The sequence below is a fragment of the Sarcophilus harrisii genome, chromosome 5 (assembly GCF_902635505.1).
Source record: "Sarcophilus harrisii chromosome 5, mSarHar1.11, whole genome shotgun sequence".
Classification (NCBI taxonomy): Eukaryota; Metazoa; Chordata; class Mammalia; order Dasyuromorphia; family Dasyuridae; genus Sarcophilus; species Sarcophilus harrisii.
The window spans coordinates 61,574,357-61,602,059 of record NC_045430.1 but is presented as its reverse complement, the minus strand read 5'-3'; the positions used below and the strand labels follow the sequence as shown (position 1 = coordinate 61,602,059).

The 27,703-nt window shown below is 38.4% G+C and overlaps 2 protein-coding genes across 13 annotated transcripts in view; one reads left to right on the top strand and one right to left on the bottom strand.

Annotated features, from left to right (window-relative positions):
- The first annotated feature begins 848 nt into the window (after window positions 1–848).
- On the top strand, window positions 849–25,018 carry RAD52 (RAD52 homolog, DNA repair protein). Of its 3 annotated transcripts, none has more exons than XM_003771331.4 (12): window positions 849–973; window positions 5,305–5,409; window positions 7,213–7,314; window positions 8,225–8,318; window positions 8,447–8,514; window positions 8,927–9,045; window positions 9,360–9,435; window positions 14,641–14,834; window positions 14,995–15,203; window positions 19,146–19,226; window positions 21,873–22,049; window positions 22,652–25,018. In XM_003771331.4, the coding sequence occupies exons 2-12, from the start codon at window positions 5,323–5,325 to the stop codon at window positions 22,711–22,713; spliced, it is 1,269 nt and encodes a 422-aa protein (XP_003771379.1). In that variant the 5' UTR covers window positions 849–973; window positions 5,305–5,322; the 3' UTR covers window positions 22,714–25,018. The 3 variants fall into 3 exon arrangements, with proteins under 3 accessions (XP_003771379.1, XP_023360401.1, XP_031795404.1); XM_023504633.2 differs by lacking the exon at window positions 849–973 and adding an exon at window positions 1,239–1,866; XM_031939544.1 differs by lacking the exon at window positions 849–973 and adding an exon at window positions 1,873–2,123.
- Window positions 24,420–27,703, bottom strand: part of WNK1 (WNK lysine deficient protein kinase 1) — a 145,980-nt gene continuing 142,696 nt past the window's right edge. For all 10 annotated transcript variants that reach the window (XM_031939543.1, XM_031939534.1, XM_031939533.1 and 7 more), the window contains one exon: window positions 24,420–27,489. In XM_031939543.1, the coding sequence (XP_031795403.1) occupies window positions 27,172–27,489 (318 nt within the window). In that variant the 3' untranslated portion in view covers window positions 24,420–27,171. The remainder of the gene's footprint in view (window positions 27,490–27,703) is intronic.

The window sequence follows — 27,703 nt, the reverse complement described above, 5'->3', positions numbered from 1 at the left end:
AAGTGGGGGAGACAGCGAGGAGAGAGCTGGAACCTGGGGCTTTCAGCAGAGCTGGAGGGGGTCACCTAACTCCAGGGCGTTTCCGGACCCCTGCCCTCCCCGCTGGGAAAGAGTCAGCGAAATTAAAGGATGCCAGGGTCACGTCAGGACAGGAAGCAGGGTCTTCTCTTTCAGGGGAGGTTCCGAGGCTGGGCTTCTGATTCTCCCTTATCTGACCACAAGTCTTCCAAAGATAAGGGATCAAGTGAAAGTGTAAATAAATAATTACTGATAATAAACACTCAACCATTACAAAGTACTTTATAGTCTCTGTTGTTTTTTGACCCTCAAAACGATCATAAGTGGTTCAATGGGGAGAAGGGCTGGTCAAGAAGGCCCGAGTTCAAATCCGGGCCTAGGAACTTAACGTCGGTGTGACCCTAAGCAAGGACGGTCACTTGGCCTCTGCACGCCTCCGTGCGTCCAACCGTAAATGGGGATAATAACGGCTCCCCCCTTCCCGGAGATTTTGGGAGGCTCGGAAGAGAACAGAAGGAAATGTGCCAGGTGGGAGTCTCCCGACGGAACCCAGACGCAGAACGCCGAGAGGCCGGGAGAGCGGGTTTCCGGGGGGCCCCTAGTCCGCCCAATCCTGCAGGGGGCAGCAGCAGACACAGCCTAGAAAACGGAGCGACACCGCCATACGGAGAGGTTCTCTTCCTTCTTCTCCTTCTCTCGCCGCTCCCCGCCCCCCGCCAGTGGCTCCTCCCACTGGCCTTTGCGGCTTTCTCCCTTCCTTCCCCTCAGTGCGGACCTACTTCCGGACACGACCCGGCGCCGGCCTCTCCTCCCAGCTTGCACTGCAGCTTCCGCCCGCTCGCCCCTCTCGGTCCGACTTCCTCGCTTCCGATTAGCTTGAAACTATTCTCCCTACATGCCCTGGGCTCCCGAGAGGTTGCTATTGGTTGTGGGGCTCGGCTTTGCTTGGAGGCGGGTAAGTGAGTCAGGTAAAGGCTACGGTGCTGAGTGCGAATGCGAACGGAAGGCAGTGGAGTCGATCCTAGTGCTGGGCTGTCTGGGCTGGGGAGCGGGGCGTCCCCTGGCCGTCCCCATTCCCCGACGGGCGCGCCGCGGTCTGGGCTCACCCGCCCCCACAGCCCGGGCCTGGGAGTCCGAGCCGCTCGGTCCCGGGCCAGCCCCGCACTTAACTACGGTGATCGCCGCGGGTCGGGGCAAGCGCTCAGCCCCCCGGAGGGGCTGATGGCGGCGCGCCACCCTGCGGCGTCGGGTCTGCCCAAGGAGGCTGGCGGAGGCTTCCTGCGCGAGGCGCGGCGCCCCTGCCGCCCCTCGGTGTGTTCTTCTGTAAAATGCCCTCCGAGGCCCCTCCAGGTCTGAGCTATGCTCCTTAAGCTACAGTTAACATTAGAACCAACTTTGGCTTAAAAAAAAAAAAAAAAAAAAAAAGCAACAGCAGGAATTGGTTCCGGAGCACAGGCTATCACAAAAAATGTTTGTGGGGTAGCCTTGCCAAAAGCGAATTGAGTTCTCAAAAGTCTGTAAGGAGCCGCTGGGTTCGGCGTTTAGGCCCTTTTCCCTACGCACATCAGGCGTGACATGGCTGTCGTTAACTCAGTATTAAGGCTGCTACAATCGCGTTAGCACTTTATAGCACGGTATTGGAGAGCAGCAATTTTGGAACCAATGTGATCATTGGTGCAGCTTCAGTACCCTTGGATTCAGTACCCAAGACAAGAGCCTCGAGGGTTTCTAGGGCAAGCCCCGAGAGTCTGGCAAGTCACTTGCTGCGGTTTCTTCCTCTGTGAAATGGAAATAATGACACCGCTTCCCCGCTAGAGTCATTGTGAGGATCCAACCAACTAAATATAAGTAAGGGGCTTTTCCAGACCCTAAAGGACTGTGTAAATGCATGCTATTATTGGCTTTGGAACTAAATAGCCGTGTGTAACCGCTGGTCACTTTCCCACTTAGAACCCCATTTTCCTCCTCGATAAAAAGGAGGTTGGACTAAAAGCTGAGCCCTCCTGGTCCTGGTTTTGCGGGTGAAGTGGTGAAGAAGAGTGAAATTTTCATTCGATAGCGCCTTTAGGAGAGACGTGACAGTTAAGATAGCTGATTATTACAAGGTTTGAATTCCAATTGCGTAGACTTCTTTTTAAAGTTAGTTTTTTTTTTTAAATTTCGTAGGAACCCAATTCATTAATTTAGTAGTCATCAATATTCAATCACAAAAGGTTATATACTACATGAATCTGACATTTACAGATTTAAAAAAAAAATATATTAACTCTTAAAAAGTAAATTATATTTATGTCTCTTGTTTTTATGTCATTCCTGGATCTACTACCCCCCCAGAACTGAACCCTCTTTTGCAATAAAGAAAAATAGTCAAGTAAAAACGACATAATAAGATGACTGTAATAGTATGTCACTGCCCCTGTAAGTCTTCCACCTCTGTCTGAGGAGTAGGGAAGTTTTTTTCATGGTCTGTTCTCTGGAATCAATGCTATTATTACAGTTACTTTGAGTTTGTCTTCTCTTTAATGTTCTTTTTGTCTATATTATGGTAGTAATTGTACATATTGTTTTGGTTCTGCTTATTTCATTTTGCAAGGGTTCGTCTGTTTTCCCACCTATTTCATTCAGATTCATCATTTTTTACTGTATGGTACTATTTATTACATTTTTAAAAACCATTGTTCTGTCATTTTCTTAATTGGTCCACACTTTGATTTTAGTTTTTGTTATTTGTTTATTTAGAGAGATGTCAGGAAGTTGTTTCAAAATCTAGGCAAAAGGTGTTGAGAATTTGAAAAAAAGTAGTGACTGTTTAAATAGAGAGAAGGAAATGAAATGACAAGATTTGACAATTTGTGTGTGGGATGAAAGAGATTCAGGTTGGTTGGTAGGTGCTACTTTTAATAGAAATAAGAAAGTTTGGAAGAAAGGTGGGTTATCAGGGAGAAAAGGGCAGTGCTTAATTCAATTTGAGATATCTCTGGGACATTTAGTTCCATGTTCAATGGGCAAGTTAATGATGTGCATTTGAAGCTGGGGTGAAATTGAAACTGATCTGGAGGTCAATTTACATAGGGAGAGAGGAAGGGAGGAAGGACCTTTGTAATAAATACGAAGAGCTGAATAAAACGGGTTTCTCTATTGACTGTCCAAAAAGTATTTCTCAATCTGAATTCAGTGTTTTATTTTCATGATATCTATTAATTAACCAATAAGCATTTTAAAGCTCTTATTATATCCAAGACTAAATGCTGGAGATAAAATAGAAAGAATGGAACAGTTGTAACTTAATCTCAAAGGAGGTGAAGATTGCCAAAGAATGTATTATCAAAAAATTGAAGTGACATCAGTAACTTCCTATTCAAATGCCTAGTTTCTAAGTTCTATAAAATCCTTATTGCGAATTGTTTGCATATGTATCATGATTATCATCCTTGAAAATATGAGAAGGGAACTGGCTTACTTTCACAAATGACTTTCTATATCAAATCACATCTTCTTAACAACATATTTGGCTGAATATTTGATTACAAAAGAAGTATGTGACTTGGTAGTTAAAAAAAAACCCAAAACACCATATAACAAGTTGTCTACCATTCATATATTCAGACCATTCAAATTTTCTTAGTACTTGCAACCAGTTATTTAGTGAACCACTGATTACCAATGTCATTTGAGGCAAGAAGTAGGGAAATACGTTTGCTGAAAGTCTTGACTTTGAAAAATGCCCTATACAGAGTCGGAATGAAATGAGATTTTTAAAATAGTAGGTTCTCCTGGGATTTTTGTTTATGAATAATATGATGCTGATTCCTTGGAGCCATGGAGTCTCTTTCATTGAGATCCAGAGCCACAACAATGCGATTTTCCTGATAATCTGTATAGGAAAAATTAAGTAATTAAAAGCCATATGTTTCTCAGATTATCACATGCAGTTGGATGGCAGTACAGTCATTTAGTCCATTAGGACTAATCTTGGATGGGTATTGCAGGTGGACAATGAAATTGGGGCCAGACTTGAACAGGAGGGTCCCAGGCTGGATTATATTTGAGAAGATGCATACTGCTTTTTCTTAAGCTCTTATTTGATTTAAATCAAATATTGCCACCTAATAAATAAGAATTTATTAGATCTTTATTGAGGCCTTAATTTTTCAAGACACTAGGTAGAATTCAAATCAACTTGTAGAGAATATGAACTCATTACTGACCTAGTCTAGGTAAAAACTTCATTACTTTTCAGGTTCTAGTCTTCAAGTCCCAAACATGGAGCCCAGAGCCCAGAGGGTGCCTGATCTCCTTACAGCTTTTTTAATGGATAACTCTGTGTTTCTCCTTTGTGTTCTGTCAAGTTCTTGACTGCCCTCTGTCCTCTTGGTTTCAATACTCAGGCAATTTACTTGAAATGCCAAATTTCCTCTTGGCTACTTTGAGTTCCTGTAGTCCCTGCAGGCTGCTGGGTATCTTCCTTTGGCCACCTAGACTTGTAGTTTAACTCTCTCTTTATTTCTTAATCATTATAAATCTTGTGTGTGTGTGTGTGTGTGTGTGTGTGTGTGTGTGTGAGAGAGAGAGAGAGAGAGAGAATATGAGAGAATGTGTATGTGTGAATTGGGTTCTTTCCTATTCATGCAATCTTTATTCAAGATCTAATTGATTGATTCTTAATAATACTCTATTCAGCTGGATTCCTACTTTAACTAAGATAAAAAAGTTAAATAAAGCCAGTGGATAGAGCAGTGATACTTTACACTATTATATTCAGTATCACGTGCCAGCAGTCAGTAGTCCTCTCTACCAAGAAAGGCAATCATAGTTTTAGGTCAAGAAAAGGAGAGTGGGCTACAGTTGTATATGGCCTGAAGCATTATGGTGAGAAATATGTTATTTGGGCAGCTCAGTAACAAACTTATTTAAAGAGCTAGTTTATGATTTGGAGGATATAAGAACACTTAAAATGTGCTCATTATATCTGAGTCTGATGCAGCTCTTATCTTCTACATTGACTTCTTCTTTCCTTTAGCTATTTAATTTTTAAAGTGAAAGGTAGAAGCAAAATACAGAATACCCTTGACTCTTTGATTGGCAGAGTCTGATTTCTGAAATACTTTTAGAGGTAGTTGTAAACTGTGGTTTGGTAGAGAACTGATAGATAAATGGATAGATGATGCAAAAGAATTGAACTATAGGATAGGAAGATATTTTGCTTAGTTTTATAATTTTCTATTTCCGAATTTTATAATTTCTATTAGTTTTTGTTGAGATCTTTCTATTATCATTGCTTCCCAGTGAGAAACTAGAATCAGGATGCCTGAGAATCAAGGAGCAAGTCTTAAAAGCCATGAGAACCTTCCTGGCACCCCTAATGGAAATTCTGTGTTATGTTTTGGGCAGGTAAGTGTTCAAGTTTCTTCTACTTGGAGATCTCTCTGAGATCTTTGAGGCTGGTTGGGAATAGAACTTTTAGAGTGACCAAGACTAATAGTTACTTGGGTATATAATTTTCTTCACTCATGTTGGGGAAGAATCCCACATTTTATAATAAAAATTTGTCAAAACTTTAGTAATTCAGTAAAATTTTACTGCTATTACAGCTGAAGGCAGAAGAGCTCAGTTAGCTGTCAGTAAGTGAGCCAGTATATATGTCTCTCTGTGTGTTTATCTATATCCATTTTTGTTTCTGAAGGTTTGTCTATAAAAAGTAAATGCAGTTATACTTCACCTCACACTTAACTAAGTACAATGCAATAATAATCTATACAAGGAAAGAGAAGAAAAGAATATATAATTTTTAGGTATGAGTTTGCAACATCTTACAATTTTGTGACTGTGAGAAGAGGAGGCTGGTAATTAGAATGCATAATGAAAGTCTACAAGGGTTTGATGATAAACAGTTAAAAAAGCAGGATGTACCTGCTTAATTTATGTAGGAGATGAACTTAATTTAAAGATGGAATCATACATAGTTAGAGAGGGAAGCTACAAAGTCATTTTTTCTTTGCCTTTATCTTCTATTTTTCTCATTGCCATAGTGATGGCTATTAGAATAGCTAAATAGAATAGAATTAGAATGGCTAAATAGAATAGGACAGTTATTCTGTTTGAATAGCATGGATTGAAAGTCATCAGGAAAGAGATATAAGAAATAAGAAAAAGAAGCTTTTCAACACTCTCTCTCTCTCTTGCTTTTTAACTATACTTTTGATTCTTTTACTTCTTTGCTTCAGCACCTTCAGTGACTTCTGTGTGTAGAAGGAAATCCATACTGTATATATGTTAATGATCTGACTCACATCTAATACTCTTTTTATTCTGTATTTCTAGCCATGCTGGATTATTTTGTTCTTCAAACTTGCCCATCTTTTCTCTATATCTGTCACTGTTCATGTCATCCCTTATACTCACCTTTCCCAGGTTCTTTTTGTCTTTCAATGCTGAGGTCAAATATTAGCACTGCCTTTATTAAGCCTTGCTCAGTCTCTTCTTTCTCTGAATTCATCTCTTCTTTCTCTGAATAATGCTTTTTTGTTTGTTTGGTTGTTTGGTTTTTGGTATCTCCCTCATGGTATTTACATAATTTATGAAATAGTAGGTAATGAGGTAGGTAGTAAAGACGACTTGTGTTCAAATCCAGCTTGAGATGTTTACTAGCTGTTTGACCCCCACAAGTTCCTTAGTATGTTTGCCTCAGTTTCCTTTTCTGTAAAATGGAGCTGATGATAATCGCATCTACCTCCCAGGATTGTAGTGTGCTTCAAATGAGATGATATTTATAAAAAGCCTTTAGCAAAGTGCCTGGTATATGGTACGTGTTATATAAATGTTAACTGCTACTGGCGCTGCTAGTAGTGGTGGTTGTAGTAATACCCGTTAGATTTTCAGAAGCCTTATTTAATTTTACTTCTTTCACACTGCTTAACAGGGGCTTATATATGGTGTTCAAGGAATTTAGGATAAATGAATATTTTGAATGAGATTTCTGGGTGGGAGGTATGATTAGAGAGAAAAAGAAGAAAAAATTACATGGAAGAAGAACTCTAGATTTCTCTCCTTTCTTTCTCAGTGTGTTTTTTTCATCTCTGAAGTTTGATGTTTTAGTTCTTTTCTTTTTTGCTTAAAAGCAATGTACGGGGTATGATGAGTAGTGATGAGAATACTTTAAAAAGTTCATTTAATCTATATGCTTTACATTTTCAGTACCAGTACACAGCAGATGAATACCAGGCCATCCAGAATGCTCTAAGACAAAGACTCGGCCCTGAATACATCAGTAGCCGACAAGCTGGGGGTGGCCAGAAGGTAAAAAAAAATCATTTCTTAAGAGCTATCATCTCTGTGGCAAGAACATGTGGCTCTCAGAAGGTCTTCTTGCTTTTCTAGTGTCTTCTGTGTTCAGACATACCCACATTGACCCCTTCTCTTGTGACCATATTTTCTAGTCTCTCAGAGAGCTTGTGACTCCTGAGACTTGACTGATCATCTCTTAATTTCTTCCTGTTTCATCTTCCCTTACCATTATTGCCTGCTTTAACTTCTGATATTTAATCTATTCTAGCTGGGTTAATTCTTCTTTTGGAAAATATGCCTTACTAGCAGTTGAAGGATATGTGACCTTTTAGTTTCTTACTTCTATCACCCTTCCCCTCCCCCCCAGCAAAGTTATTGTGAAGATCAATTGAGACGTCTGTTTATTGTACTTTTAAAATTTAAAACACACACACACACACACTCACTCACTCACATTCACACATGCACATACGTATCCTATATTATTGTCTTACATGAAAGTCCTAGCCTACTGCCTTATTACAGCTAGTATGTAACCACTGTTCTTAAAGCAGAATGAAGAGAGAGATATTCTGTCAATTGGGAAAAAATTTCAGTATGGGCCTGACAATTGCATTTGCTTGTCATCAGAGGCCATCCTAACTAAAATGGAAAGTAGCTGTTGTACCTTCTGATGATTGTATACTAAATAATAGAAGGATTTCCATCTGTTTGGGAGGGAACAGCCAGATCAGTAGAATCACAGATGGTTTAGATATTTCAATAGATTACACAGGTATACAGGGGGAGTATCCCTGTTATTGTTCTTGAAGGCTATCAAGCTAGAGAGGCTTTGGAGATTCATTCTAAGAAGGTTGTGTACCAGGGGATGATTTTCCCTGACTACGGCAACTTTGAAGCAGGACATTTTTTCTGCCCTCAGGTGTGTTACATTGAAGGTCATAGGGTCATCAGTCTGGCCAATGAAATGTTTGGCTACAATGGCTGGGCTCATTCTATCACACAGCAAAATGTAGGTGAGTATGCTCTTGGGAGTGGTCTCCAGTCATGCTTTTTCCTGTTCTGGAGGAGGGGCTAAGAATGGATGCAAAGTGGGGCCTAAAGTCTGGTATTCAATGTAACTCTGTCTGTTTCTTATTCTCAGATTTTGTTGACCTCAATAATGGCAAATTCTACGTGGGGGTCTGTGCATTTGTGAGGGTCCAGCTAAAGGTGAGGGGAGTTTTGTGACCAGGGTGAATTAAGTAACCTCACTGTCTCAGATATGTTTTTTCATAAAATGGTGATTATAAAAACTATTTACTTCACAAGATTGTTAAAAAGACCAAATAACATAAGTAAAATGTTTTATAAACCTTAAAATGTTATCCATTTAAAAATAAAAGTTAAGGAAGTGCCATCTGCATGATTTTTGTGGGTAGGATTAGAATCAGTGGAAAGATCTCTGGATTAGTGCACATGATTAAAGAGAAAAAAAGTCTTCCAGAGTCCCCAAATTTGACCTGATTGCATGACAACAGGCTAATCGTGAAATTTTGGGTTTGTGTGCAGGCCAGTGTTTATGACAGCTTTGTGACCCAGAGAGTAGGATGCAGTCTCTTATGTTTTGACTCCTTTAACCCAGGATGGTTCATATCATGAAGATGTGGGGTATGGTGTTAGTGAAGGCCTAAAGTCAAAGGCCTTGTCTTTGGAGAAGGCAAGAAAGGAGGCAGTGACAGATGGCCTGAAGCGAGCACTCAGGTAAGCTAGTTGGGCTTGGATTAAAGATTGCTTAGTTTTAAAACCTGCCTTCAAAGGTTGACCTTTAATGAAATGAGAGAGTTTCTTTGGGTCCTTGGCCCCATGTTATAAACTATATAATGGGTCTCTGACAATAGACTTCCTGGGGTCTAGGTTAGATCTGCTGAAATTCAGGATAATTTCTCTAAATGGAGTTATGAATGTTTGTATTATCTTCTCATTAGAGTGATTGTGAGACAAACATTATTTTTATTACCATTCAGAAGTAGTACTTCTATTCCAAAGGCTCACATGTTTTTTTTCTTTATTTCCAGATGTTTTGGGAATGCTCTAGGGAATTGTATCTTGGATAAGGATTATTTGAAATCTTTAAATAAGCTTCCACGACAGGTATGTGAGAAATTACACTGTGAACGGGAAAAGGGAAAATGGATATAATTGGGCCTATTGTGACAAATTCAAATCCAAACCAGTCTTTATATTGTTGAGAAGGTTCCAAAGTTAGTTGTCGAAAAAACTAATAAGACAGCTCTTTACAAAGAACGTTCTTAATCATGGTCACGTTGGAATAAAAGAAAACTAAAAGGAATGCTTCAGCAGAACCAAATATGATTTTTAATAATAAAAAAATTATTTTTAACTCAGACAAGTTCCCTTTCCTTTTTGAATGATATGTAAAGGGACAGATATTGACTAGCGGGAAGAAGGAAGAGAGCAGAGGGCAGGATCCATGGGTGTCAGTACCCCTAGTTATAATTTGAACTAGAGAGGAGTCATTTTTGAGATGACCAGGTTGGATTTTATGACATACTAACTGGAAACACTGCTGCAGTGGAGAAGAGAAGATGGTTTCTCTGTCATGTAATAATTCTTTTACAGAATGTTTTATATCCAAGAATGAGCTGGACAGGGATAGCCCTAGGAAATTAATCACATTCCATTGCAGAATGTATTCTTCAGATTACAGTACAAAATTGAAGAAAAACTACCTGTTGATTGCTTTGAATTAGCCATAATGGTAAAGGCCTGTAATTATTTGACCCATATTTGTTCTGTTACTTTTTTTTATCAACTATTTATTTAACATTTAACAACTGTTTATTAAACATTTGTTATTCTAGGTGCTGTTGAAAAAAAGGCTAAAAATGAGGTAGTCTTTGCCTTTAAGTGTATTCAGTAAATGCAAGGGTAGTTTGAGGAGGTGGCACCTGAGTTGAATCTTGAGGGAAGACTATGAAAAGTAGATATGAGGAGCAAATACATTTGAAGTATGTAAGAATATGAATACAAATAGAAGTCACATAATCTGGGAAAGATTTTAGCAGCTATTTAGTCCAATCTATACTTGGAGTAAAATATTAAATTAAAGGAATACCTCTAGGAATCTCTAGAGGATTGCAGTCTGGCTAGAATTTAACATCAGAGAAAAGGAGTGTTGTGAAATAAAGGCTGGAAAGATAAGCTGGATCCAAACTGTACAGGGCCTGTAAGTGCCAGGTTTAGGATTTGTATTTTTATCCAAGCAACAATAGAAAATCCCACTAATACTTTTTGATCAAGAGTGTGAAATGATGAAACCTAAACCTTAAGATTATCTTAGAAGTTCTATGGAGGATGAATTAGAAAGGTGAAAGAGAGATGTGATGAGGATCAGAATTAGTATGATAAGTGAGTAATAAGAAGAGGAGAGAGTGGAGAAATGTTGTGTAGATTGAATTGACAAAAACTGGCAAAAGATTGCCTATGATGGGGGTAAGAGAGAAGGAGTCAAGTATGGCTCAGGTTGTAAACTTGGGTAACTTGCAGCTGTAACTGTCACCCTGAATATTAACAAAGATAGGGAGATTCAGAGGTGTCTGTGTCATTTTAGGAGGAAAGATAATGAGTTTGGCATATATTGAGAGACCATGCAAAAATCTATTTGGTTGCTGGTGATATTGGATTGGAATCAGGAGAAAGATTAAGTTTGAATACATAGATTTAGATTGAGATGATAATTGAACCTATGAGAACAAATGAGTATATGTAGGAAGAGAGCATAGTGGGACAAAAGAGGAATACCTGATGTCAGCCACGCTTAATGATCAGATGATAGATAATTATCTTTTTTTTTTTTTTTTTGGTTTGTTTGTTTGTTTGTTTCTTTTTTTTTTTTTTTTTTTTATAACTTTTTATTGACAGAGCCCATGCCAGGGTAATTTTTTTACAACATTATCCCTTGCACTCACTTCTGTTCCGATTTTTCTCTCCCACCCTCCACCCCCTTCCCCTAGATGGCAAGCAGTCCTATATATGTTGAATATGTTGTAGTATATCCTAGATACAATGTATGTGTGCAGAACCAGTTTTCTTGTTGCACAGGGAGAATTGGATTCAGAAGGTAAAAATAACCCGGGAAGAAAAACAAGAATGCAAACAGTTTACATTCATTTCCCAGTGTTGTTGTTTTTTTTCCTTTGGGTGTAGCTGCTTCTGTCCATCATTGATCAATTGAAGCTGAATTAGGTCTTTGTCAAAGAAATCCACTTCCATCAGAATACATCTTCATACAGTATCGTTGTTGACGTATATAATGATCTCCTGGTTCTGCTCATTTCACTTAGCATCAGTTCATGTAAGTCTCTCCAAGCTTCTCTGTATTCATCCTGCTAGTCATTTCTTACAGAACAATAACATTCCATAACATTCATATACCACAATTTACCCAACCATTCTCCAATTGATGGGCATCCATTCATTTTTCAGTTTCTAGCCACTACAAACAGGGCTGCCACAAACATTTTGGCACATACAAGTCCCTTTCCCTTCTTTAGTATCTCCTTGGGGTATAAGCCCAGTAGAAACACTGCTGGATCAAAGGGTATGCACAGTTTGATAACTTTTGGGGCATAGTTCTAGATTGCTCTCCAGAATGGTTGGATTCCTTCACAACTCCACCAACAATGCATCAGTGTCCCAGTTTTCCCGCTTCCCCTCCAACATTCATCATTATTTTTCCTGTCATCTTAGACAATCTGACAGGTGTGTAGTGGTATCTCAGAGTTGTCTTAATTTGCATTTCTCTGATTAATAACGATTTGGAACACTCTTTCATATGAGTGGTAATAGTTTCAATTTCATCATCTGAAAATTGTCTGTTCATATCCTTTGACCATTTATCAATTGGAGAATGGCTTGGTTTCTTATAAATTAGAGTCAGTTCTCTATATATCTTGGAAATGAGGCCTTTATCAGAACTTTTAACTGTGAAGATGTTTTCCCAGTTTGTTGCTTCCCTTCTAATCTTGTTTACATTAGTTTTGTTTGTACAGAAGCTTTTTAATTTGATGTAATCAAAATTTTCTATTTTGTGATCAATAATGGCCTCTAGTTTGTCTTTGGTCACAAATTTCTTCCTCCTCCACAAGTCTGAGAGATAAACTATCCTATGTTCTTCCATTGGAACTTGTTTATAATCTCGTTCTTTATATTTAAATCACGGACCCATTTTGATCTTATCTTGGTATACGGTGTTAAGTGTGGGTCCATCCCTAATTTCTGCCATACTAATTTCCAGTTATCCCAGCAGTTTTTGTCAAATAATGAATTCTTATCCCATAAGTTAGGATCTTTGGGTTTGCCAAACACTAGATTGCTATAGTTGACTATTCTGTCTTGTGAACCTAACCTGTTCCACGATCAACTAATCTATTTCTTAGCCAATACCAAATGGTTTTGGTGACTGCTGCTTTATAATATAGTTTTAGATCAGGTACAGCTAGGCCACCTTCATTTGATTTTTTTTTTTCATTAGTTCTTTTGAGATTCTCGACCTTTTATTATTCCATATGAATTTTGTTGTTATTTTTTCTAGATCATTAAAATATTTTCTTGGAAATGTGATTGGTATAGCACTAAATAGATTAGTTTAGGGAGTATTGTCATCTTTATTATATTCGCTCGGCCTATCCAGGAGCGCTTAATATTTTTCCAATTGTTTAAGTCTGACTTTATTTGTATGGAAACTTTTTTGTAATTTTGCTCATATGATTCCTGACTTTCCTTTGGTAGATAGATTCCCAAATATTTTATGCTGTCGACAGTTATTTTGGATGGAATTTCTCTTTGTATCTCTTGCTGTTGGATTTTGTTGGTGATGTATAAAAATGCTGAGGATTTATGGGGATTTATTTTATAACCTGCAACTTTGCTAAAGTTATGAATTATTTCTAATAGCTTTTTCGTAGAATCTCTGGGGTTCTCTAAGTATACCATCATATCATCTGCAAAGAGTGATAGTTTGGTTTCCTCATTGCCTATTCTGATTCCTTTAATCTCTTTCTCGACTCTTATTGCCGACGCTAGTGTTTCTAATACAATATTGAATAATAATGGTGATAGTGGGCAACCTTGCTTCACTCCAGATCTTACTGTTTTTCCTCATTGCATATGATGCTTACTGATGGTTTTAAATATATGCACCTGACTATTTTAAGAAAAAGTCCATTTATTCCTATACCCTCAAGTGTTTTTATTAGGAATGGATATTGGATTTTAGATAGATAATTATCTAACAAGGGGGACTGAAAAAGTGGTCAGACAGGAAGATTTTAGAGAGAATGATATTGTGTAAGCCAAGAGAGGAGATGACATCCAGGAGGAAGAGGATCTTGTCCCTGTCCAGAGCTACAGAAAGGCAGGGAACATGAGGATTGAGAAAGTAGTTGAGAGAGAGACTGATTATTGGCCACTTTTTAGGAAACAGCTTTAGCTTAGTGGGGCATCAGAAAACAGATGCAAGGGCTGAAGAATTGATTGAGTAGTAAAGAAATAAAGAAAGAGAATAGACTATTATTTCTAATAGGAATTTGGCAGTAAAAGGGTTTAACTTGAGAAGATGATAGTCAAGTGAAAGGTTTTTTTTGGTTTGTTTTTTGTTTTTTTAAAGGATAGATAAGATAGGTAGGGTAAGTCAATAGGTAACGAGTGATTGAAAGTAAGAAAGAGGGAAAGTGGATGATTATTGGAACAAGTTGTCAAAAGACATGGGAGCATTTGGGACCAAATGCACAAAAAACCAGATTATCGTTGGCAAGGATGAAGACTTCTTGAGAGACTTGAGAAAAGGAGATGAGGATGGGTGAAGATGAAAAAAGGGTTTACGTGATATAGAGTCAAGAAGATGAGAGAGCTCTTGTGTGGAGGCAAAAATCATCTTTTGAGAGCCAAGGGAGTGTGAGCATGGCATGGGGCTTGATCAGAAGAAAAAATCTGAGACAACTAGCATCTGCAGCCTTAGAGCCATTGGGGAAAAATAAATGGATTGCTGATCGCTGGTGATGGCCCAGTTGTGATGGAATGTATGTGAGGAGGAGCAGAGAAGTCAGTGAGTAGGGTGACAGGGAGTTCAGGCAGTGTGTTTTGTTAGTACATACTTTGTTGATTGTTGGCAATAGGAGGGGAAAGGGATCCCATATTTTAAAAGAAAACATGTCGGGACCTTAACAAAATATATGATGAAACTCTTACGTTGTTTTAACTTTCTCAGGAATTAGAGGGACTATAGTACAGAGGATAATAAAATTTAAATTATCCTGCTTTTGCTTTTTTCAATAGCTCTCATCTGAACTGGACTTAGCAAATATCAAAAGACAGGACTTTGAACCCTCTGTGGAGCAGACAAGATATAGCTGCCTAAAGACCATGGTTCCTGCACCTCTCCAGGCGAAGGAGGTGATGTCCCCTTGTGGTCCAGGTTGCTCAGAGGCTCCTGTCATCGTGGCAGAGGGCGAGCCAGGGAGTGGCTCATGGTAGGGGACCCTCCATGGCCTCATCTTTCTTCTTCTGTCTCTTTCACTTCCTGTTACTCATACTTGGGAGCTTCCAGCTCCTATCACCAGAACTCTTTAACTTGTATATAATAGAGAGACTGACTTGTAGCTTCTTTTCTGTCTCTTCCTCTTTCTAAAGCAGAACCATCTTGTCCTTGGAGGGGGATGCCACATACCAGCGGAAGCTTCGGCAAAAGCAGTTGCAGCAGGAGTTCCGGGAGCAGATGGAGAAGCAACAACAGCAGCAGCAGCAGCAGCAGCAAACAACAGCTCTTTCTTCAGGGGAATTTCAGAGTCACGGTAGATCAGAAAAGCCAGCAGCAGAGCCCCAAAGGACAAAGAGTGGAGGTGCGCAGGGAGGTTGGGAGGCCAGGTCTCTTCCAGGGACCATTTCTGAAGTGCCTGCTGTGTTTCAGGCCCCATACTAAAGGGTCCAAAGACTAAGAGGCAAACACCTCTCAAAAGGAATATTTATACATTTTTGTGAGGAAACAAAAGGCACATATATGTATATGCAGGTTAACTGTAAGAATAAACACAAATAAAAACAAGATAGTAAAGTAAATACTAACAGAGGGAAAGATTTCATGTAGAAGTTGTACTTGAGTTGTGTCTTGAAGGAAGGGAGAGATACTAAGAGGCAGACGTGAAAAGACAGGGTATATTCCAGACATGGGGAAGACGTTCTGCAAAGTCATGAACAAAGCCCTGTGTGTGAAGAACAGAGCCTTGAGAAACATCCAAAGATGAAGAGGCTCAGGAGCAAGTCCGGAGAGGAGAGGGCATCTAGGAGGATGCAGCTGAGGCCAAATTGGAGACTGAGAAAATATCAGATTTGGCAATTAAGAGAGTACTGGTAATCCTGAAAGGACAATTTTATTTCAGTGATGACGTTGGAAGCTAGTTTGCAAAGAGTTAAGAAGAAGGAAGAGAAGCAAGGAATGTAAGTAGCTTCTTCTGGTAGTTTGGCTGAGAAAGGGAAAGGAAGATAGAGAAGCAATCAATGAACATTTAGTGTCTCCTTTGTGTCAGGAATTGTGCTAAGTGCTAGGGTTACAAAAAAGGTAAAAAGATAATCCCTTCCTTTAAGGGGTTCGCAATTGAATAGGAAAGACAGCATGTAAATAAATATAAACAAATAAGCTATCTATTGGATAAATAGGAAATAATTAACAGAGGGAAGAAACTGGAATCATAGGGTTGGAAAGGTTTCTTGTAGAAGGTGAGATTGTAATTAGGACTTAAAAGAAAGCCAGGGAGGTCAGTACAGTATTCTGAGCAGAGAAGGGAAAGAACATCCAAAGGAGGGCAGCCAGAGTTGAGAGATGGAGTGTCTTGTTGGTAGGACAGCCAGGAAACTAGCACCATTAGATTGAAGAAGTAAGGCAGAGACTAAGGTATAAGAAGACTGGAAAGGTACTGGGGGATTTTGATTGATAGAGAATTTTGTATTTGATCCTGGAGGCTTTGGAAAATCACTTTGCTGACTGATAACTTGAGGGGTCTCTCTCTTTTTTTTTTTTTTTAACTTCTTTATTATTATTATAACTTTTTATTTACACGATATATGCATGGGTAATTTCTCAGCATTGACCCTTGCAAAACCTTCTGTTCCAACTTTTCCCCTCCTTTCCCCCACCCCTTCCCCTAGATGGCAGGTAGTCCAACACATGTTAAATATGTTAAAGGATATATTAAATACAATATATGTATACATATCTTGATGAGGTCTCTTAAAGAATTTTTAAGCATGGCCATATTTGAAGGTAGTAGAGAAGGAACCAGTAAGTAGAAAGAGGTTAAAGATGAGAGAGGAGGAATGTCTGATGATGATTTGCGGAAATAGAGAGAGAGAGAGAGAGAGAGATAGATATTAAAAAACAGTGTTGGCTTTGGCAAGGAGGACTGCTTCATCATTAGGGGGATAAGAACAGAGCTGTGAATGATATCTAGAAAAGGAAAGAAGACAGATTTTATGTTGAATAGCTTACATAAGATAAGAAGCAAGGTCTTCAGTTGAAATAGGGAAGAAAGTTGTGGGAGGCTTGAGAAAAGTCAGTTCTGAGGGAAGGGAGCTAGAGAATTAATGAATAAAAGGTGTCTAGCTGGTGCAAGGTGTTGGGTTGTAGACTTATGAATCAAGAGGATCTGAATCCAAATCTTCAGACATTTATTAGTTATTAGATGATATATAAGCTACTTAATGTCTCTGAGGTTATTTATTATTTGTAAAGTGGGATTAGTAATAGTACTAATATCAAGGGTGGTTGTGAGGGCCAAAGAAGATAACAAATATAAAGCACTTTGCAGATTTTAAAGTGCTATTCTAATTATTATTAAAAGGATTGTTTTTCTATATAGAAGAATACAGTTGAATCTGCAACATGTGTTTTTGGTGTACCTCATCAGCATGGTTCAGATCCATTCAGGAGTAGCAGAACTGGTGCAGGGAAGACAGATGGTGGGAATCCCAAGGTTAGGATTTGGCAAAGGATGAGCATTGATTGGACAAGCAGGATGAAGGATTTGAGAAATGATGGTAGTATAGAGTTGATTTGATTAACTAAAATTTCAGGTTGGTTAGGAAGAAAAGTCAAATTAGGGGTAATAGTCTAAAAAAGTATGAAGTATAAGGGAGTGAGAAGTCACAATGAGGGTGAAGAATAAGGGTGAATTAAGGCAGATAGAATGATAGGAAGCTACAAAGAAATGTCGGGAAAGGAAGGTGTTGTCATATAAAATATTTTGATTATTAGGTCTTACAGTAATTGAGCACCTCAAAACTAGGTCTAATTAAACCACAAAGTACATAGATAGGGAAAAGGATTCTGGGAAGGAAGCACAGAATTTTCGAGACCTCAGTAACTAATGCAACCTGTGTTTGAAAAGAATTTCATCTGAAGAAATTGAAATCCTTTGTCCTTTTCAAAAGTCAAAACTTCTTTTCTTTTACACACCGCTCAAATTTTTTTCTGGAATTTAGAGACACCTTTATTCACTGAAATGGTCTTTCAGTGTGAAAAGAATCTCAATAACAATGTAGGGTATGGGGAATGGAATATTGACTTTCTGCAGATTACATTGTTACTCCAAGATTAAATCTGATAATGCAATTAACTCAGTTTTCTCCAACCGACATTCATTAAACAGTGTCAAGAATTTAAGACTCAAAACCCTCAGTTTTGTTCTACATCATGGGGATACAATTTGATATTTGAGATGCATTCATTCTGTGTATTTAGCAAGTGATGATTATTGGAGGAAGAGGAAGAAGGCACTGTTAACAGTTGAAGGATTGGGGTGCGAAATCACAGCTAAGCTAAGCCTTGAAGATAACTAAAGATTCTGAAAGGGTGAATTTCTGAAGTTGTACATTCTTGCACTGGGAATGACATAAGCAAATATAGATGGGAAAGATGGAACAAAGGCTTTGTGGAATAACCAATAGTTCATTTTGGTTGGAATAAAGAGTGTATGAAGTGGAATAATAATATAGGAAAAAAAAATGGAAAGTCATTTGGAACTAGGTCAGGGAGGATTTTAAATGCAAGCTGAGACCATAGGAAAGAGTGACATAGATCTGTGCTTTACAAAAAATATTTTTGTAGCTCTGTGGAAGATGAATTGGAGAAGGAAGAGTTGGAAAGCAGGGAGACTAATTATAAGTAATTTATATATATATATATATATATATATATATATATTTAGTCCAACTGAGAAGATGGAGTGATGAAGATTTGAACTACTAGGGTTGATTGATGACAGTGTTCATGTAGACAAGGAGACACGTGAAAGCCATATGGAGGTAGAATTTAATATGCAATTTGCTTTTGTAATTTGAAGAAGAGATGATTCAACTTGTCCCATACCACCTGATCCTTAACTCAGTTTTTTAATGAATTCTTTGTACTCAAGATTTATAGAAGAATTCCATATTTGGGTTTTCCTCTTTCTTAAATTTTATTTCAGGGGCATTAGGAAGCTGAAAAAACTTTTCTTCCAAAGTCTCTTTCTGTTCTGAAATTCTGTCTTTCTCATTTTATTGGTAAAGGAAGAAATAACTTGTGAAAAACAAGACTGAATTACTTGAAGAGGTTAGAGCAAAAAGAATGGACTGACAGTCAGAAGAATTGGGCTTCTGACCTGGCATGATCACAAATTAGCTCAATTGATAATTTACTTTTGTGAACCTGTTTTTAAGTCTGGTTACTAGATAAAAGGTAGATTATTAAATCACAGAGATTCTTTCCAGTTCTGACTTGGTGCTTTTCTCTTTTGTTTAAACCAAAGGACTTGGAGTACTTCCCTTGAAGCACAGTACTCCTGTGGCTACTATCCCAGGACTACTCACTGAGGATGAATTCCTTGAAGGTCAGTAACAAAATCTTGTTGTGAAGAAATATTCAGAATGTGGATGGATTCAGCAAGTGGAATGAAGGAATAATTAAAGAATGAATAAGTAATTAATAGATGTTTATTAGGGACTTATTTTCCAAATAATTTTACTTGGACTTTTGGTAAGGACTGTTCTTCTGTAAGACTTCAAAAATCCTTTTGTTTTTAGTGACTTTGGGAAATATCTTGGAAGAGGGAAAAAGAGGAAGTCCCAGATTGGGGATGTATAGAAATCCCAATTTCCAAAAGCAGGGATTCACATATTCACCATTTAATGGAAGGATTAATTGATATGTGTGTGCATGTACGTATATATAACTATCGATATCTGTAGATACATATGTATACAGAGAGGTATATAGATATTGATAGATATGAGAGATTAGTTATTATAATCTGGAAGACTGGAGATCAAGTTATAACTTTGACATAACCATATATGTAACATGACCATTATTGCCTTCTGGAGAATTCTCTATACCAGTGAAATCACAACTCTAGCCAAAACTAAAGAAAGAAAAGAAATAAAAATAGAAATTGCTTTAGATACAAGAGGAAAAAGCAGTTTGGCAGAAACTAGGCACAGATAAGTATCTCACAGCATTTACCAAGATAAGATCAAAATGGGCTAAACAAAGGTTAAATTAAGAAAATGAGGGAACATGGAAAAAATTACTTGCCAGATCTATGGCTAAGGGAAGATTTTTTATACATGACCAAACCGTTATTTTGCTGTACAAAAAGAATCAGACTCTGAAATATTGTACAATTAGCTTGTGAAGGAAATCCAAAATGCAGGTGGGCATAAATATAGGGATTGGGAATTCAATGTAATGGTTTTTAGTCTTCTCCCAGAGTTCTTTCTCTGGGCGTAGCTGGTTCAGTTCATTACTGCTCCATTGGAAATGATTTGGTTCATCTCATTGCTGAAGATGGCCAGGTCCGTCAGAACTGGTCATCATATAGTATTGTTGTTGAAGTATATAATGATCTCCTGGTCCTGCTCATTTCACTCAGCATCAGTTCGTGTAAGTCTCTCCAGGCCTTTCTGAAATCATCCTGTTGGTCATTTCTTACAGAACAATAATATTCCATAATATTCATATACCACAATTTATTCAGCCATTCTCCAACTGATGGGCATCCACTCAGTTTCCAGTTTCTAGCCACTACAAAGAGGACTGCCACAAACATTCTTGCACACACAGGTCCCTTTCTAAGGGGAGATTTTATGACTAAACAAAGATAAGACCCCAGGAGGTAAAAATGGATAATCTTGATTATATAAAATGAAAAATTTAAAAAGTTTTTCACAAAGCTAATATAATTAAAATTAGAAGGAAAGCAGGAAATTGGGGAGGGGGGGAGTTTACAGCATGTTTCTCTGATAAAGGTCTCATTTCTCAAATAAGGAACTAAGCCAAATTTTTAAAAAGTAGGAGCCATTTTCCAATTGATAAATAGCATAGGATATAGATAGGCAGTTTTCAGGAGAAATTGAAGCTCTTCAAAATTATGAAAAAATTCTTTTAGTCACTCTTAAGAGAAATGTAAATTAAAACAGCTTGGAGGTACCACTTCACCCCTGAGAGATTAACACGGAAAAAGAAAGTGATGAATGCTGGAAGGGAGGTTGAAAAATAAGGGACACTAATGCATTCTTGGTGGAGTTGTGAACTGATTCAATCATTTTAGAAAGGATTGATTTGAAACTATTCCCAAAGGATTGTAAAACTATATACCTGTTGCTTAGCAGTACTACTACTAGGTCTTTATTCCAAAGAGATTTGAAAAAGGAAGAGGACCCATATGTACAAAAAATATCCAAAACACTGATTTGTGACAAATAATTGGAAATTGAGGGACTGCCCTTCAGCAGAGGAGTGGTTGGACAACTTGTGGTAAATGATTGTGATGGATGGAATATTATTGTGCTGTAAAAAATAAGGATAGTTTCAGAAGAACCTGATACAAATTGAAATGAACAGAGTAAGATACAGTAATGGCAGTGGTAAAGATGATCAAGAAGGGTCAAGAACTTGATTACTCGGATCAATACGGTAATCCAAGACAATTTTAAGACTCCTTAAAAAATGCTATTTACCTTGAGAGAAAGAATTAATGAAATGAAGGCAAATTTTTTTTCACTTTTTTTTTCGGTGGGGGGGGCAACATGGACAATTTGAGCTATGATTTTCAAAACTTTACATGATTTAATGGACATCATTGCATGTCTATTCAGTAGGTGGGGGGTGAGACTAGAGGAAAAAAAAATGTCGAATTAAAAAAAAAATTAAAAGAGAGAAGTAGTACTCATACTGTACTGTTTCCTAAAAGTTATTAGAGACACTCAGATAGGGAAACTGCTTTCTCTCCTCTGACATTTATCCTAAGGAAAGCAGACACTTAATTTGCATGATCAGTACATATTTATAGTACACACTTTCTCTCTGTATTGTCTGTCAGGCAGTCAGTGTGGCTTAAGAGCAGTAATTCTTCTGGGAGTAGCAAATTAACCCATCAAAAGAACCAACAACTGAGAATTTAGCTTTTATGTGCTGGGTCTGTGAAACCCATCACCTTTAAGTGGAATATTTTGTTGGGATCTTTGTGTGTCTCTAGATGACCCCGAGATGTGGGATCTCCCCTTGGAAGCGGCAGACACCGATGCTGTCAAACCTGAGCAGGGCTCAGGTCCCAATTCCCCACATCCCCCTGCCATGCCTGACTTAAAGAATCACATGCCAGGTTGGGGCAAGAAGCCTCCGGAGCCACGCTACCCGAGGCCCGCTTTCTCAGGTACCCAAGAGCTGGCTCTGCTGGTTTTGTTTACACATCTCTGTATTTTCTTTTCCTTGGTAGAGTTTGGTCATTCCTGGGGCAGAGAGTGTTTGACTTTTGTCTTTGTGCCTCTGATGTGTATTTGCCAACTAATAACTATGTTTATATCCATATAGATATCCATATAGATCCATACCAACCTTCTGGTAGAATGTTGGCTTCTTGAGAGAAAGATTAAACAATTTTTGGCTTTGTATGCCTAGCACTTATATAATTAAGTGCTTTGTGTGATTATTAAATAGATACTTCCTTTGCCTAATTGATTGCTATCTTATTTCCCTATGTACTGTATTCCCTGAAATTCTTATCTAAACTTTGGAAGTCTCTAAAAGAATTGCATATATAGTCACAGTTTTCATCCTGTGAAATGATTTCATCATTTCATATAACTCTAGTGGTTGGGTGGGAAGCTAATGTATCTGTTCATTTAATTCCTAATCATTGTGTTCTTGGAGCCAAGAATAGTGCTGAGGGAGAGTCAACTAGTAGACGATTGATTATGTCTGTATTTAACATCTTTTCAGACCACAACATTTGATATTTCTTTTAATCTTCCACAGGAAATTGTAGCCCTTATAGGAAAAGCCAGAGCCTGAAGAAAAGAAGATTGGATTCCCATTGATTGGGACTTGGAACCCTTAAAACACTGGGCCATATAAGAAACTAGGAAAATACCTGAAGGAGGCCATGCAGAAAAGCACTTTAAATCTCCTTCATGGTGCTGAAACTGGAATTAGAACCAGTTCAATTCCCTACAATTTTCCTTCAGGGACACAAGTCTTGCTCCCTTGGATTTAATCAGACTTTAGTCAAAGCATTTTCCCAAAATGGTGGTTTTGAGGTACCATCTTGTGAGTTTTGATACTCCCTTTTAATCAATCAGGTTTCAGTGCCTGTCTTCTAACTAACTATACTGCCGACAAAACTTAGAAAGTCGACATTTTTAGAACCCATTTTCTGTGGAAGGAGTGCCACTCAATCAGAACCCTGTAAGTCTCGTAAATGGAATCGGCTTGGTTAAGGCCAGCAGTGGTCCTTGGGTATAAAGGTATGAACCCCTCCTTTTGCAGTTTGCCTTTCTTAAGAACTACAACATTGTTAATAAAATAGATTTTTTTTTTTAACGAATTGCTAATTGGCCGCTTCCATTAGTAAGCACATTTTCTCAGCTAAGAGTGGGAAACCAAGCCAGTTTGACAAAACTTATCTTGAGAGCAAAGAGCTTTGCTGCAAACTTCTGCTCCCCTTGGGCCGTTCTCTTTTCTTCACTTGAGATAATCACCTTTTATAGCACCCAAAGCCTGCATTTATTTTCCTTTTAACACTTTAAAGCAAAATCAGTACATGATTGTTAGACTGACAACTTTCCAGTATCTGAGGCGCCAGCAGAAATCTTTGGGTTTGTCGAGACATAGCTTTAGGAAGCATAGCTGCTTCCTAAAGAGCATGGGATAAGTCACAGGGTGGAGTTTACTTGGAGTTACTGTAATAATCTACTTTTAAAACCCGACACTCAGTAGGAATCCCTACTTCTTGACTTCTGTCTCCCTCTCTTCCACTTCAAATCACTCTTAACACTTATATCTGAAATGAGAACCACCATAATTGGCATTTATTAAGGGACTGCTGTCTGTGAGGCACTCATTATAAATAAGCACCTACCTCAAAAGTTCATTTTAAGGATCAAGTCAGGTAATATGCTTTTGAAAAACTCAATGTGCTATGTAAATGCTGATAAGGATTATGGTTTTTCCTATACAAAGCCACTTTCATGTACACCTTGGCATTCTTCCTACATTGCCCTCCTACCCTCCTGGTCCCCAGCTTGGGACTTTTAACATCCCCAGTGCCTACCTAGCACATAATCTGTGCTATGGGAGATAGCGTGGCCCTCCAAGAACTTTGAAAAACACTTAATCATGCAATATTATATCTTAACTTTTAATGATTTTTATCCCTCTACAATATTGATTGTAGGTATGCGCAATTAATAAGAGCAAGACCCTTTCTATACACAGATATTTATAAGGGCATTGCTTTGAGCTATTCCCCTGGAGAAGGAAACTATCCAGTTTGGGCTGTAATCCTCCCATAATCAAGCATCTTGGAATATCTGTCCTGTTACTCTAGACGTTGTTCTCCATGGATAAGCTTTCTTTTGTCACTCTTGTGCCTGAAAGGAAAAAAAGGAAATCCTTTCTCTCTAATGTAGTCTTAACCAAGGGCTCAATATGCTGCAAGTAAAAATTATATTAGCCTGGGCTCTTAGAACTCAAGCCACCAGAACTCTGGCAAACTGGAAAAAAGGCTGCAAACGAACCCCACAGCTCAACAAAAGCAAGTTCGGTTTATTTGAATGGTTTCATTAAATAAGTCTACAAAGGTAACAAACTGCAGCGCAAAGCGCAATCTTACAAGAAGCGCGACGGCCAGTTAGTGCAAAATGTACAATTAACGGCTGCTCAGAAACCCCCAAGGTTTGAATTCATTTTATTATTTTTTTTTACAGTGTACATTGTTAAATAATGTAAAGAAAACATTTGTAATTAAGAAACAGTTTTTTAAATGTGGAAAAAGATACTCAAAGTGTACTATTAACACAAAATAATTTAAACAGTTCAGTAGCATTAGTTTATTCCTCTAGGTTTCAGTTATTTCATCCACAGGTGGGAAATCAATAGTAAATAAAAACCAGTTCTTGGTAAATGTTTAACTTGGTAAATGTTTTTTGTAAGTGAAAAGCCCCTCAAACTTTTAAACCAAAATATTTAACTATGTGCTGCATTTGGCTGCCCAGTTCTTCTGGCAGAATGTTGTTACCTCTCTCCTATTTCTGTCCTATTAGATGGCTCATTTCTCAGTGATTGGGATCTTACTTATTTCATCCTCGCTCTACAACCTCCCCACCAATCCTCTCCATTTTAGGCAAGGCCTTTTTCTCAAAATTGAAAAAAAGAGCAAAAATGTTTTTATGATTCTCAAGGTTCATCATCCCTCCCCATTTCCCTAAATCACTCAGCTGAGCTGTTTGCAGCTTTATATATAGCCTTATACCATTTAACTCAGAAAATAGACCATTCATAGAACATGCAGGATAGCCACCCTTGCCACCATGTATGTGATCAAGTTTTTTGTTTTACAAGGTGTACTCTGCTGTAAAAATGTGATCAGGGATTGGAAAATCTTTCCCCTTTATTATGGGAACAGAGAAGCACCCACAGAAATAGAAGTCCAAATACTTTCCATATTTCTTTATACAGCAGAAATATCAAATAATTAGGCAAGTCTTTTGTTTTATTTTTGTTTTTTTAGCTTGGAGCCTTGAATGTTCTGGAGTTGCCCAAGATTAGGACATGTGACTCAACCCCAGCATAGCTAGATGCAGCACTGAGTAATACTGGTTGGTTGCAGTATTATTCAGAGAATTCTTATTTCTGAATGAAAACATGAGAGGAAATTGCAAGTAGATGTAGAAATGTATAAAAGGTGGCACAATAAATTGTTTTTGATAGCACTTGGGCATCTCAGAGAAAGAAGGAATGGGAAAATCATCAGTCTTGACTTTCATATAAGTAGAAGTGGCTTAGATACCAGTGGTTTCAGGGCCTTCAATGGCAGCAATGGTTATTGTTCCAGGTTGAGAGGCCCCTGATGCACAGGAAAGGAAAATCCCAGCAGATATCTCTCTAGCAACCTTCCTCATGTTACTCTGCCCCTTCAGGACTACTCAGTAGCTTAAAAACCATGCCAACCCTCAAGTTCCTTTTCTAGACAATACTTTCTCCACCTGATGCCTTCTCTGATCTTATTCTGTAAGGCTCCTGGTAGTAATGAGCTTGCCTAGCAGATGTCGCTACTTATAAACAAGCTTCCTCTTCGATCTTTTTCTTTCTATTCTTTCATATATACCACTCCCTAAGACCTCAACATAACTGCTCAATATAGTTAAAATCACTTTTCCCCCCGTAACTCCTGCCTCCAACCAACTTTCTCAACATAACCCCTCCCACCCTCTTTCAAGACCTGCTTTGGGCAAAGTTTCCTGGAGAATTTAATAGTACCCTTTGAACTGGCTTGCCCCGTAGTATACCGAATCCTGAGTCACATGGACCTAAAGGGTTCTTTCAACCTATCCTCTAGCTGGGGTCTGCTGGGAAGATGATGCTAACTGCAGAAGCAATAGAAGTCCAAGGCACTAAAATGTCCAGCAAGCAATACTGGGAGAACAGACAAGTATTCAAGTACAGTAATTTTACAATTTTACATTCACATTTATTTATCTAATACAATGGAAATACAAAGGAAAAAGTTAAAGTGTCTCCAATAAGTATACGGATATAGCTAGCTTTTTTTGAACTTTTTTTTAACCCTCTATATTCCACTCAACTACTGTTGTCCAACAACATTTATATATCACAGTGTTTCCACATCAAAACTGATGGCAAAGTTACATGTCCTCAGGGAACTTTAAAAAAAAAAATTTAAATGGCTAATGCTGCAGTCAAAGCTATTAATATTGTTTACTTAAAAGCAGTATGACCTATTTTAAAGCAAGAGCTGCAACTCCATTCTGCTTGAGCTCCCCAGTGCCTGGGCTCCAAGGAAGGCGAGTTTGAAAGGGCAAGGTGGGAAAGAAAGATCCCAACAAATGTTTATCCTGTGGTCTGGACTCTTGGGGTGGAAGGAGAGGAGGGCAGGAAACTGTAAGGCAGGGATGTAGGGCATTGAGTGTGCTATTAAGCCTCATGCTAGGACTTTGACCCTCAGAGCACAGGTGGGCTTGCTTTGATAATAAGATCTCCTGTAGCTGTTCTGGGGACTTTTCTTTTTCATTGCCTTGGCTGTTAGATACAGAGAAGCAGGGAAGCTTATTAAGCAGCTGACCCTTCATAAGAAAACTTGCTTTTTCCCTGTCCCTCCAAGAAATGGGATAGAAAGGAGATTCTCCATCCTGAGGGTTAAGTATGGTGGTTAGAAACATTCTTCTGGCAAGAAACAACCAGTTATATGCAGCATAGTAGTTAGTATATAGGCTATATCCCCTCCCCCACAGTCTACCCAGTCCTATCTACAGGTCTGGCTAAGTTGTCCTCAGGTTTGAACCTGGAGGATTGCTGATGGATTTTTGCAAATTGCTGATGTTGAAACTCTGCAAGGACGAAGTCCCTACAGGCTGGAACTGGCTGAGGGGTGGCGGTGCTGGGCCACTTGTCCCACTCCACTGAGTGCTGAAAGGGGCAGATGGAAAGCTGTACTGCTGTGGGGGGCACATAGCCTTGGTGAAGTGACCTAAAGAGGTAGCTGATGCTGCAGAAATGGGGGCAGAACCACCCAGATTAGAGGTCATGGAGATGCAGAGCTGTCCAGGTGCTGAAAATTTCCTTGCCATTCCAGGACCCTGAAATAAAATCCAAGAATTAAGTTTAGAAAGTTTTGAGAAAACACATTCTTTCCAACTAGAAGGAACTGTTTTATTAAAGCAATGATGAGAGATTTTTTCCTTTACCACTCACTGAAGTAATTAATAGATTTGAAATTACCACTCGTAGAAAAGTTAGGTTGGGCTAATGAAGGATGAAGAAGAAAACTTTGATAAATACACCAAGGAAAAG

Coding starts and splice junctions, on each gene's coding strand:
- RAD52 (XM_003771331.4), top strand. CDS start 5,323: ATGCCTGAGAATCAAGGAGCAAGTCTTAAAAGCCATGAGAACCTTCCT. Junction 5,410..7,212: donor CTGTGTTATGTTTTGGGCAG/GTAAGTGTTCAA, acceptor TTACATTTTCAG/TACCAGTACACAGCAGATGA. Junction 8,319..8,446: donor TATCACACAGCAAAATGTAG/GTGAGTATGCTC, acceptor TCTTATTCTCAG/ATTTTGTTGACCTCAATAAT.